Source organism: Ursus americanus, chromosome 17 (genome assembly GCF_024610735.1).
Source record: "Ursus americanus isolate L20-20 chromosome 17, mUrsAme1.1.p, whole genome shotgun sequence".
In the NCBI taxonomy this organism is placed as follows: Eukaryota; Metazoa; Chordata; class Mammalia; order Carnivora; family Ursidae; genus Ursus; species Ursus americanus.
The window spans coordinates 40967897-40981097 of NC_142143.1; the positions used below are offsets into that span (position 1 = coordinate 40967897).

At 38.4% G+C, this 13201-nt stretch overlaps 1 protein-coding gene across 1 annotated transcript in view; it reads left to right on the top strand.

Moving 5' to 3' along the window:
* Positions 1–13201, top strand: part of KRR1 (KRR1 small subunit processome component) — a 16441-nt gene continuing 3240 nt past the window's right edge. Inside the window, exons 1-9 of the mRNA XM_045811139.2 lie at positions 1–149; positions 2866–3038; positions 4847–4981; positions 5159–5284; positions 5375–5458; positions 6552–6608; positions 8182–8352; positions 10961–11038; positions 11143–11236. Of these exons, the coding sequence (XP_045667095.1) occupies positions 65–149; positions 2866–3038; positions 4847–4981; positions 5159–5284; positions 5375–5458; positions 6552–6608; positions 8182–8352; positions 10961–11038; positions 11143–11236 (1003 nt within the window). The 5' untranslated portion in view covers positions 1–64. The remainder of the gene's footprint in view (positions 150–2865; positions 3039–4846; positions 4982–5158; positions 5285–5374; positions 5459–6551; positions 6609–8181; positions 8353–10960; positions 11039–11142; positions 11237–13201) is intronic.

Genomic DNA, 13201 nt, shown 5'->3' on the forward strand with positions numbered 1-13201 from the left:
GGACTAAAATCCGGTAGGATTTAAGAACAGTTCCACTTCCGGTAACACCGGAAGCAATTTGAAGATGGCGTCGTCCTCCTCAAACGGGCCCGGCACTGCCGACGGGAAAAGTGAATTTCGTAGCAAGAAGCCGAAGCCCGAGAACCGAGGTAAGGTTGAGCAAGAACTGAAACCTGATATTTCGATATTGAGTTACGATTGTTTTCTTTCGCTGGCTGGGGGCGTATAGCGTTGCCTTAGTCTGTTGTGTGAAGTTGAGTACCTATCAGTGTTGAGGATTGGGGATGATGGCCAGGCCTGCGGGACCGACTGGCAGGTGTGGTGCCAGCCACGTGTTCCTGCTTTTGCTAGAGGCCTTTCAAAGTAAAGATGTTGCAGAGTTTGATTGTAGAGGGCGTCGCTGGACTTTACACTTGGGGCGATGGCTGGAAGTCGTTGACAAAATGAAGGATGGAATGGGGTAGGAATAGGAGGTCGTTATGTATATTGAGTGAACGCTTATAATAAAGGAGTGAGATAGATACGGAGAAGGAGGTATCCGGCGTGTTCTTAACGCTACTTTGTCCGTTAGTGAATTTTGGGGCATTTTATCATTATTCCTGTTCGTCAAACGAACGACACGACTCATATTCTAATTTTAGACTGCCCTACTTTTAAATTGCTGTCTTCCTTTGTAGTCTGGTTTTATACATTTTCTTCAGTATGAATGACAGGAAGAGAGGCTAGAGAAGTAGCCCAAGACCCGAGCAACCAGTCTTACTGGAAGTGTTAAAAACCTTGAACTCTCATTCTATAGGCATTAGGGTGGTATTAAAGGAGTTCTGTTATTTTTAATTATGTAACTTAGCAGAGTAGAGTCTATGTACAGCTTGAAGAATAAACCCAACACGTGAGAAGGAAGCACTCAATACCAGTAGGCACAAAAAGCATTACCACCCTCGGAGTACATCAGATCATATTCTTTTCCTTTACAGGACATGAGGTAACCACCCTGAATCGTTTTGATCTTCTGTTCTCTGCATAATTTTACCACCTATGCACAAAGTGGTTTGATTTTGTCAGTTTTTTACTTTTATATGAATGCAAGAAGGCTGTAGACATTCTTCTGGCTTCTTAGGCTAAACTTTTTCTTATTGAGCCAAGGAGATACATGTAGCTGTAGTTTATTCTTTTAATTTGATATTGATGAGACTTCCTTCTATGAATATCCATTTATATTTTCATTCTAATGTTGGTGGACATTTGGATTGTTCCTGTTGTTTGCTGTTATAAACAGTGCTCCTATAAACATCTTTGTGTATCTCCTGGCTTGCATGTTCAAGAGTTTTCTCCAGATTATGTCCATGGAATTGGAATCCATGAAAGTTGGGGTATGTGCAGGTAATGCTAAATCTCTACCACAAGGGTTGTGTCAGTTAACACTCCCACTAGCAGTGGATGAGAATTCTCATTGCTCTGCATCCACACTAGTACGTGATATTATCTGCATTTTGAATTTCTGTCATTTTATAAGTATGAAATGGTGTCTTGTTGGGGTTTTAATTTGTACTCCTTATTACTAATGGGGTTGCACATCTTTTCACATGTTTTGGGGGCTATTTGGACTTCCTCTATTGTGAAACTCCTGTATTTCTTTTGCTAGGTTTTTACTTTTTATTTATTTATTTTTGTAGCTATTGAAATGTTTAAATTGGATATAGACTTGGTAAAATATACATTTTAAGTAATCACAGTTGTACAATTGGAGATTTTTGGTTTATTTTTTTTTAAAGGATATTGGGAAGTAAGTGATGTATGAAGACTAGCTAATTCTCTGTGATTTGAACCAGAAATAACAGAGTAGACGTGAGTCTAAGAAAGATAAGCAAGTTTACCTGTGGTGGATAACATGAACTACAAAGGCCTTTTTCTCAGACTTAGTGTACATAAGATCTCCTGATGAGATTATAAAAATACAGATTCTCGGGGCTCATCCCGAAGATTCAGATTTGGTAGGTCTGAGTTGGAGCCCAAGAATTGCATTTCTGACTAACTCCTGCAGGCCTGTGGGTCATACCTTTGAGGAGTACTGAATTAAAGCATAGCTGTTAGATTTAAGAGAATCCTAAAATCCAGGACCAGGAGTTTTAATAAATGATGTGGGAGATCATTTATGGCCTTAGGAGACATTTCGTTTTATTGAAGGGAGACCTAGACTGAATCACCTTTGTGTCCCCTTCAACAAGTCACTAATCTTTTTGGACTGAACGTCTTTTATAAAATGGGGAAAATAATGCTGGTTCTTCCTACTACCTTTCACAGCTGTCATGAAAGTGTATACAGAAATAAGGCATATGAAAACTCTTTGGAAAGTCTAAAACCCTATACCAGTGATTAGTAACTGAAAGTATACACCAGAATATCAGTTTTTAAGCTTTGTGTGTGTGTGCACACTCAAAAACACAAATATCTATATGCATATATATACACACACAGGCTGCAATTCAGGAAAGTCTAAAAGGTTATATTGAAAATAGTCATGTAAACAAAGTGGTATTTGGATCTTTAACTCTAATAATGTAGTGCAGTAGAAGTTTCTGGAGTACCCCACTGTCTGTCAGGCATGTGCTAATTACTATGGATCCAAGGAGGATCCCTGCCCTTAAGGAACTTCGTCTTAGGAGGCTGAAGTATATACAGTCAATTTTACTAGTGTGTTGATAATAATGACAGGGGCATGTTCTTTGTTCAGTAATCTAAAGCGCATGGGAGCAGGAACTACAAGGAGAGAGTATTGGGAAGCATGTAAATGTATGCATATAAGTGTTCCAAAAAGTGTCCAGAAGAAGGGTAAAATCTTATGTATAAGTTTCTTCCCCTCTTTAGATGAATCAGAACTCCTCACTGTTCCTGATGGTTGGAAGGAACCGGCTTTTTCCAAAGAGGACAATCCCAGAGGACTCTTGGAAGAGAGCAGTTTTGCAACTTTGTTCCCAAAATACAGGGAGGCTTACTTGAAAGAGTGCTGGCCGTTGGTACAGAAAGCCTTGAATGAACATGTATGCACATTTTAAATATTTCTTTGAGATTTTGCTCTTACGCTTTTACTTTTAAATAAGTATGTACGCTGATGGATTTTTTTTTTTTAAAGGTGCTAGCATAACTGGTTAATTTGGTTCCTTTGTTTTATGTTTGTTTCCTTTTCTTTTTAAAGAAAAATCTTTAGAGAGAGTGCCTGTGCACATGTGTGACTGGGGGGAGGCGCAGAGGAAGAGGGAGGGAGTTAATCCCAAGCCGACTCTGTGCTGAACTTGGAGCCCTACATGGCACTTGATCTCACAACCCTGAGGTCATGACCTGAGCTGAAATCAAGAGTCAGACGCCCCTGGTTCCCTTGGTATTTTAAACAGCCTAGATATAAGCTTTGTTCTTTTTTTAAAGATTTTGTTTATTTATTTGACAGATCAAGAGAGCACAGGCAGGGGGAGCTGCAAGAGGGAGAGGGAGAAGCCGGCTCCCCACTGAGCAGGCAGCCAGATATGGGGCTTGATACAGGACCCTGGGATCATGACCTGAGCCAAAGGCAGACACTTAACCCACTGAGCCACACAGGCGCCTGAAGCTTTATTCTTATATTCCACTTGTTTTTAATTTTGTGAGTAATAGATTACTTTGAAAAATTCACATGCCTTTAAAATTTTAGGGATCTCATGGACTTCTGAAACTCACCTGTGAACTCAAGGTTTCAGGATGCCTATTCTATACTGTGATATTGCCATGTTTCTGTATAGTTTGAGTTGAGGCATGTTCCTGGGTGATTTCTTAATTTTCATTTTAAGTGGAAGATTGGGATGTGGCCAACTTACCCCTGTATATGTTGTGCTGCCGTTTCCCTAGAGCAGTATATTTGTTTTTGTTTTTCAAACTGTGGATTGAAACTTGTTAGTGGAGCAAGAAGTCCATTTAGTGAATATAATGAGCCTTTAAAAAAAAGAATGTACCCAAAAAGTAATAAGTAAAAAGAAAAAATAATGTATCGCATATGGTAAGGTGTGTGTGTGTGTGTGTGTGTGTGTGTGTGTGTGTGTGTGGGCACATGTGCACACACTAGGTAGTGATATAAAATGTATTTCTCAGCTGTGTGACTGCTCCGGAGTTGTTTGTGCCCGCTAGGTATTAGGGTGGTTCAGCAAACTGCAAGCTGTTTTACCTGTCTGTATCTGAGATTGGACTCTTATAAACTCATAGAGACCCAACCTTATGTTGAATTGTTCATCACTCATTACATTGAAATATTTCTGAGTATGCTCTCAGTCAAAATGACATTTTGCTTTGTTGAAATCTGGTTCTTCCTATTAAGAGTTAACGCATAATTTTTCATTTATTGCTTCTTTTTGAACCTGTGAGAATTTGTTTTTATTTTGTATTTAGCTAATACAAACCAATTAGAAAAAGTTTGAAAGGTTAAGTCCATTCTCACCCTAAGGAGCACATGGCAAATCAGAGCTGGGTCCAGGATAGGGGAGCTATACGTAGCTTTATATTTTTACCCTAGGTCTTAAGTATGGCCTCATTTGCATTGATATATATTTTTTACACTAAAAGTAATCTTTATTCCAATAAATAACAAAGTATTCTAAAGTAAGTATAAATGGTTTCAGTTGCCTGTGTTTCTTACAGTCTTTGAAATATGAAAGTAATCAGGTGTTCATTATTTATATGAACTACTTAGCTTCTTCAGGGAGGGAGTTGATAGAATTAGAGCTTAATTTACAGTAATTAGTAGTTTGATTAGGATAGGCTCTATAATTACCTAAAATTGCATTGATTTTTAGACAGTTGTGTATTTGCTCTTTCCTTTTTGCAGCACATCAATGCAACCCTGGACCTGATCGAGGGCAGTATGACTGTGTGTACGACAAAGAAGACTTTTGATCCATATGTCATCATTAGGGCCAGAGACCTAATAAAACTTTTAGCAAGGAGTGTTTCATTTGAGCAGGTAAATTCAGAATTACAAAAACTTGCTATATTTGCATCAACGTTAGAGATAACATAACACTGCATCCCTCCCTCTTACCGTTTTCATTTTTCTGCTTCGATTTCACTAGCCTGGGCCTTGAAAATAAATGAATTTGTAAAGAATATTGATGGAATATTTTCTTCATTTTTCCAAAAGGCAGTACGAATTCTTCAGGATGATGTTGCATGTGACATCATTAAAATAGGGTCGTTAGTAAGAAATAAAGAAAGATTTGTAAAAAGAAGACAACGTCTCATTGGTCCCAAAGGATCTACATTGAAGGTACTTTTTATTAGTGGAAAACTTAAGTGTCTTCTTCTGTCATTAGTTTTTCAGTGTACTGAATTTCAACTTATTGTTCTTTTGATGTAGGCTTTGGAACTCTTAACAAACTGTTACATTATGGTTCAGGGAAACACAGTTTCAGTCATTGGACCTTTTAGTGGCTTAAAAGAGGTGAGAACTCTTTACTATCTTCCGTTAATTTTCAGCAGAGAACAAAGTAATTTGGTTATAATAGTTCATTGAATAATATACTGTTTTACAATTGCTATTTTTTTTAGAATGTGCTTTGTTTGATTTCTCCTTGGTAAATACTTTGTGCTTCATGTTATTTGAGGGCCTAACATATTATGGCCAACCTTTGGCAACTAAAGAGGTATCTATTTCCAAATTAGAAGGTCTGCACATCATCCTTCTTTCCCCTACAAATTTTAAACGGCTATTAAAGATTTTAGTCTGTAACACATGTGGGAAATGTGTGGTTACATGTGCTCAAGTGATTAGAGAATTAAGTGGTGATTATTATTGTTTGCAGTAACCTATATAAACCAGTAGAGGTCAGATTCTGAAAACTTCTTTCCTTTAAAATATATTTTTTTGGTCTGAATTTTAGTGGAATGTTTATTTAATGTACTGATGAACTTTTTTTTTTTTAACTGTAAAATTTAATGTTGTGAGAAAATCTGTGGAGCAGTTACAGTTTCTGTTAATTGCTTTGGTTGTCTGCATCTGGCTGTGAGGTCTTGTTCCCTTTCCGGGACCTATAATAGCAGTTTTGTTGGACTGCTTTCTCGTAAGTTATGTGCCCTTTTCTCATGTGGCAATAATAACTTAAATATATCGAATACCGTAAAGTTTTGTAGAGTCTAAATATATTATCTTACTTAATTTTCACAGCAGAGCCTTAAGGTAGTTTTATTTCCATACTACGAATGAGAAAGCTGGAACAGAACAATTAAGTGACTTTCCCTTACGATGTGGCATTCCCATTATTGAACACGTATTTTCTCACTCTAAATGTAGCTGCCTTCTCTCTAATTTCCACAGGTCCAAAATTTTGTATTGGTTCTGTATGTTATGTTTTAGCAGTAAAGTTGAGAAACTTCATTGTGCCCAAGAGAGGTTGACTATTAGGAAAGATCTAAAAGTCACTCAGCAGTTGAAGGTCAATTTGGTAGTCATTGCCTGGTTCATATATTAATCCCCTTCCACTTAGTTCATTAAAGTCTTTGTAAGTGACTAATTCATTTTTCTTTGCAAATTTCAGGTTCGAAAAGTAGTTCTAGATACTATGAAGAATATTCATCCAATTTATAACATTAAAGTGAGTTAATTATATATTACTATAACAGTGGTTGTCAGACTTCTTTTAGCTACAGAAACCTTTCTTGAAATTAAATCTTTTACGGAAGCCTAATGCACAAAACAGATAAAGCAGAAGTATTTAGGGTCAATTAGAAGTAGCATTCAGCCCACTCAACTCCGCCTGAGTCCTGTAGTTACATCCGTGAAGACTTAGGTCTCTGTGGTGTGCAGTCTGATAACTGTTGAAGCGGGATCCTGTAATGTATGACATAGTTCTAATACAAAGGAAATAAGCTTCATAGAGTTGGTCATAGATGATAACAATTGAGTTTTCTTGGATGATGGGCCTATTACTTATATTTAAAGATGTGATCTTTCAGAATTCTGCCTTTTTCTATTAAACAGAGTCTGGACTATTTCAGATTGTATTGAAACTTTTTTTTTTTAATTTAATGCTCAAATTATAAACTCTTTGAGAGAGATCTGTTACATCCCTTTGTGCACAGCATGCATGATTACACTTTGAAATGTAACCATGCTGTAATGAGCTATTTTGTGAGGGCTATTTGTTAAGCAGTCCCCTTAAATTTGATGAAGTTATGGAGTCACTCTTAGATTGGGGTAGAAGAATGACTTTGACTTGCCGTGGGACATTAAAGATAGAGCTTGTCTTGTATCTGATGACTGCTCTGCGTCCTTTGATGCTCCGATGTGTGCAAACCTCAAATGGAGCGGGAGAAGTGTGTTTTTATCTGATCAAGAGAAAGTTTACTTTTTTCTTTCCCTGTGATAATTAAAGTACTGCCAAAAACTTCCTGCTTTCAGGGAACATTGCTAATTAAGAACTCTCCTGTTCCTATGACATTGAATTTTAAAGGTTTTAATGAACTAATGGTTGAAAAGCTGAATGTCTCATCTCAGTTCTCATCTCAATTTATTTGAACATTTCTGCATTTCTTTTTTTTTTAATTTTTTTTTTGAGAGAGAGAGATTGCACACGCACACGCATGGGTGAGTAGGGGGAGAAGCAGGCTCCCTGCTGAGTAGGGAGCCCAACTGGGGGCTCGATCCCAGGGTCCTCGGATCACGATCTGAGCCGAAGGCAGACACTTAACTGACTGAGCCACCCAGGCACCTAACAGTTCTGCATTTAATCTAAATTTCTAATGGTTTTCTGATGCTTGGTTTGAGATTACTTTTTTTTATGGAATTGTTTTGCTCCTACTGAGGAGATTAAGAACTACTTGGGTTTTTTTTGGTTTTTTTTTTGCTTTTGTTTTTGTTTTAAAGATTTTATTTATTTATTTGACACAGAGAGAGAGGGAGAACAAGCAGGGGGAGCTTCAGGCAGAGGGAGAAGCAGGCTTCCCGCTGAGCAGGGAGCCCAATGCAGGGCTCGATCTCAGAACCCTGGGATCATGACCTGAACTGAAGGCAGACACTTAACTGACTGACTGAGCCAGGCGCCCCAGGAACTACTCTTTTTAATTGCATTATTTATAGGAACAATATTTATAATATCTTAGTTTGACAAATGTATGAATTATAAAATTAAAAATTCTTACTTTGTTCATGTATCTCCATGACTAAAGACCTTAATGATTAAACGAGAGTTGGCAAAAGATTCTGAGTTAAGATCACAAAGTTGGGAAAGATTTTTGCCGCAATTCAAGCACAAGAATGTGAATAAACGTAAGGAACCAAAGAAAAAAACTGTCAAGAAAGAGTATACACCTTTCCCACCACCACAGCCAGAAAGTCAGGTCAGTATTAAATGCTGAATTTCTTTACTGGAGGGGGAAACCATTTTAATCTATTTCATCAGAAGTGTGGAGAGTAATTTAGGTAGACTGTGTGTGTGTACAGGTATGAGAAACTAAAGTTAAATGTAAATAGGCTTATTTTGAGCTAAGTGCCTGCCCGTGGAGAGTGGCGGCTTCACAGTAGGAGTGTAAACTGTCTAGGTGGTTGCTGTCACTTGTGCCCCTGTAGCCACAATACCTGTTCCACGGATTACAAATAATAATAACAGTTTAACCCTTCATGCTCTCGCTCTGCTTTAGCATCTTTCCTGTAACCATGTGCTATATGACCGCTCCAGTTTTGAAATCGTAAATTCTCACATCCATTCTTCTTTTAAGTTATGAATGCTTCTCATTTTATTACCTGTTTTCTGGCTTCGTTTTTTCCCCCCGAATTTCCTTTTCTCTCTTGTCCATCTCTGTTTCTTGTATGCTGCCTTTTCCTTGTTTTCATACCTGTCAGCAAAACTCTAAAACTTGATCAGTCCTAAAATTTGACTTCTTTCCCATAATGTGGCTTCTCAGCATAGCTGGAGAAAGTCTTATCTTTGGACTAAATCCACTATAATTTCACGTTTCCTACTATTGTTTGGTAATTCTGTGTGTCCTCTAAATTCTCTCTCTCTCTCTTTTTTTTTTTTTTTTTAAAGATTTTATTTATTTATTTGACAGAGATAGAGACAGCCAGCGAGAGAGGGAACAGAAGCAGGGGGAGTGGGAGAGGAAGAAGCAGGCTCCCAGCGGAGGAGCCTGACGTGGGGCTCGATCCCATAATGCCAGGATCACGCCCTGAGCCGAAGGCAGACGCTTAACCGCTATGCCACCCAGGCGCCCCTCTCTCTCTCTTTTTTTTAAGATTGTATTTATTTGACGGAGAGCACAAAAGCAGGGGGAGCTGCAGGGAGAGGGAGAAACTCCCTGCTCAGCAGGGATCCCGATGTGGGGCTCGATCCTAGGGTCCTGGGATCATGACCTGAGTGGAAGGCAGATGCTTAACCCACTCAGCCACTCAGGCACCCCGTCCTCTTAATTCTTGAAGCACCCTCTCACTCCTGGCAGATGACATTGCATTTTATTTTATGGAAATATTTAAGACCATAAAGTGAGAATTCCTTCAACTTCCTTTTCTCTCACCTATAATTTTTTCTTTTTCCATCTGAACCAGTCCTTTCTTTAACCTGTTCTTTGAGTTCTATCTTTGCCTTTCTCCTGGGGGATCTTACTTCATGATTCCCTCCCTTGGTTGTGTCTGAAAGTCTTTCCTTTCTAATAGTGCTTTGTTCTAAGCATGTAAACAGATGCACTGTCTTGTCTTCTCCACAGCCCTTTTTTGGAGTTTGAATTTCAGGGGTTTGACGAAAGGTCAGAGAGGAAAAAGAAATAATGATCATGGTGATAAAACAACGGAAGTGTTGGTTAATGAGGTCTCTTCTGTAAAAGGAAGCAAACAAAGGGACTGTTTGTTGGGGGAAAGTAGAGTGATCTTATTTACGCAACCGTCATTCCGTAACACCTGCTATACTTCTGGCCCTGTCCTGTAGTTAGTAATTGTCTTATCTTTCTTCCCTATGATTAAGCTTCTTAAAACAGTGATGTCTCAGTTGACTTATTCGGCCACTTACTTGCTTCATGACTGGCAATTTATTTAACCCATCCATGCCTCAGTTTCCCTGTACATAAAATGGAGATAATAAAACATCTTTTTCAAAGGATTATTAATGAGGATTAAATGATCAGTAATTGTAGAGAGCTTAGTAACTTAATATTAAGAGTTTAAAACATTACCTTAGATATAATAATGCTGTGTGTGAGGTAAGTCAATTATATATTGAATGAATAAGCTAGTGCTTTCTCTAATTAGTATTGAATTAGTCACCAAATCCTAACAATTCTTGCTTTTCATTTTGCATGCCACTACTTTATTGCAAGCGTTTATCTCTTCTTTCTTCTGTACCTTTTATCTTATTTTCTTTAAAGATTTATTATTTGAAAGAGAGAGAGAGAGACAGACAGAGATAGAGCATGAGCAGGGGGAGGGGCAAGGGGGAGGAAGAAGCAGGCTCCCAGCGGAGCAGGGAGCCCGATGTGTGACTCCATCCCAGGACCCTGGGATCATGACCCGAGCCGAAGGCAGTCACTTAATTGAGCCACCCAGGCACCCCTCTTCTGTACCTTTTAAATGCTGCTTTGGTCTCTTTATTTCTCTCAGAAACCTGCAGTCATTTCTAAATCATAGCCCACACTCTTCACCTGGCATTCAGGTTTCTTCAGGCTTACCCCAGATTCTCTTTCCAGTTTCCTCACACCTTCCTGCATCATTGATCTCCTGTCCCATCTAAAACTGCCTGCTATGTATTTCATGAACATACCACCTTCTTTCCTACCTCCATGCTTTTTGCTTGTATTCCCTTCAGCTTAGAGCCCATCTCCTTTTAATGTCAGTGCCTTTATGAATTGATCATAGATTTTTGACCTCATTGTCTTTACCTCAAGGACATTGTGCCTTTCTTAGGGAATGACTTCTCATTTACCTTATTTCTGATGTAATTGTAAATACTGATTTCAACAGATTGATAAAGAATTGGCTAGTGGTGAATATTTTCTGAAAGCAAGTCAAAAGAAGCGACAGAAAATGGAAGCCATAAAGGTAAGACTGCCTAGCTCACAACATCGATAGCACAGTTCATAGAAACTTGAATTCCTACCTAACAATAAATTGTATTATTAACGTATTTCTTATTAATAATGCAGGCTAAACAAGCAGAAGCTCTTAGTAAGAGACAAGAGGAAAGAAACAAAGCTTTTATTCCACCTAAAGAAAAACCAGTTGTGAAACCAAAGGAAGGTAAATGCTTGTTTTCCAATTATTGGTTTGATGTTAAAGTCTGTTTGCTGAGAGGTAAACCCATAAGGGAATTTATCTGAATCTCTTTGAGTGTTAACTAAAGACATAACTATATCTTTCATCAATTCTGTTGACATTTCATTACTCACTAATCCTAGGGATGAGACCCCGGGAGGTGTTATGTAATTTATTAGCAGCTAATGCCTATTTAAGAGTGTCCTAGATTGACAGCCTTCTCCTGACCTCTGATTGTGCTGGAGAAGAACTCTTTGTTGTGAAAGCTATAAACTAGAGCAGTGAATCTTCTGTAGATTTAAAAGTAACTAAAGCAGTGAGATCCCCGAGTTGTGTTATCATGCCTCTCAGAGCTTATCAGAGGTTATGCTTTTCTTCTCTTCACTTATGTGATCTGTGGCTTAAAGTTTAATTCCTATATTGTTATGATGGATTTCTGATCACCTTGGGCTAAAGGACACCATCAAAATAACAAGAAGATCTTAGGAGCTATTAAAAAGACAGTCTACGTGGGGCACCTAGTTGGCTCAGCTGGTTAAGCGGCCGGCTCTTAGTTTTGGCTCAGGCCATGATCTCAGGGTTCTGGGAACAACCCCCACGTCAGGCTTTGTGCTCAGCGGGGAGTCCACTAGAGTATTTTCTCTCTCCTTCTGCCCCTCCCTCCTTGCGTGCTCTAAGATGAAAAAAAGACAGAGAAAAGTTTTGTGTCTTGTCTTTCCTATTCCTAGCCTCATTTGATCCACCCTTTCCTTTTCTGCATTTTCTTTCCCACCAGTAACAGAACTCTTCCCGAAGTAATTTTCCAGAGTAGCCAGTGACACAGTGAGGGAGGGAAGTCATCACTGGCATCATTGTACCTGACTTGTTGGTCAAAACCAGACATAACATTACTATTTTAATATCCTATATTAATTACTCAGTGTTAACAGCTCTAAAAATACTGTATTTTTCTATGTAGATCATTGGTTATGTAAAAATTAAAAATGTCATAAGCAGTATAATTTCCAGTTTGCTCAGCCTGTGAGTTTTACTTTCAAGGCCATTTAGTAGCCATTTTATTTTTTATTTTTTTATTTTTTTTTAAAGATTTTATTTATTTATTCAACAGAGATAGAGACAGCCAGTGAGAGAGGGAACACAAGCAGGGGGAGTGGGAGAGGAAGAAGCAGGCTCCCAGCGGAGGAGCCTGATGTGGGGCTCGATCCCAGAACGCCGGGATCACGCCCTGAGCCGAAGGCAGACGCTTAACCGCTGTGCCACCCAGGCGCCCCTTAGTAGCCACTTTAATCTCCGTTTATAATGATTAAAAATGTAGCTATTTCATGATAGTGAAGGCTTTACATTTCTATTCAAGTTGCTGGGAAGTTTGTCTGATGATGTTTTATCTTGTGATTCTTCTATGCTCTGAATACTGCTCTTTAAATGGTGAGAAAAACCTACATTTTTTTCTCCTTCTTTCTCTTTGTTGTTCAAGCTTTTGGCATTGATTCCATGGTTGGGTTCTGTTAGATGTCCATATACTCAGAGCATTATCTTTATTACCAAAACCTTGCTAAATAAAGTACTACTAGTCATTCATTCAACTAATATTTGGAAAACTTTATTTTTAAATTTTCTTTTTTTTTTTTTTTTTTTAAAGATTTTATTCATTTGAGAGAGAGAGCATGAACAGGGGAGGGGCAGAGGGAGAGGCAGACTCCCTACTGAGCGGAGAGCCTGATGCGGGTCTCAGTACCAGGACCCTGGGATCATGACCCAAGCTGCAGGCAGACATCTAATCAACTGAGCTACCCATGTGTCCCTGTTTTTAAATTTTCATGTGTGGTATTAGATGAAGTAGATTTTGATCTAAAGCTTAATGATTACTTAATTAAAATTATGGAAGCTAGAAGGGCTACTTGTTAATATTCTTCATGAAATGTAATTTTAAGTTATTTTAATGTGCAGAAT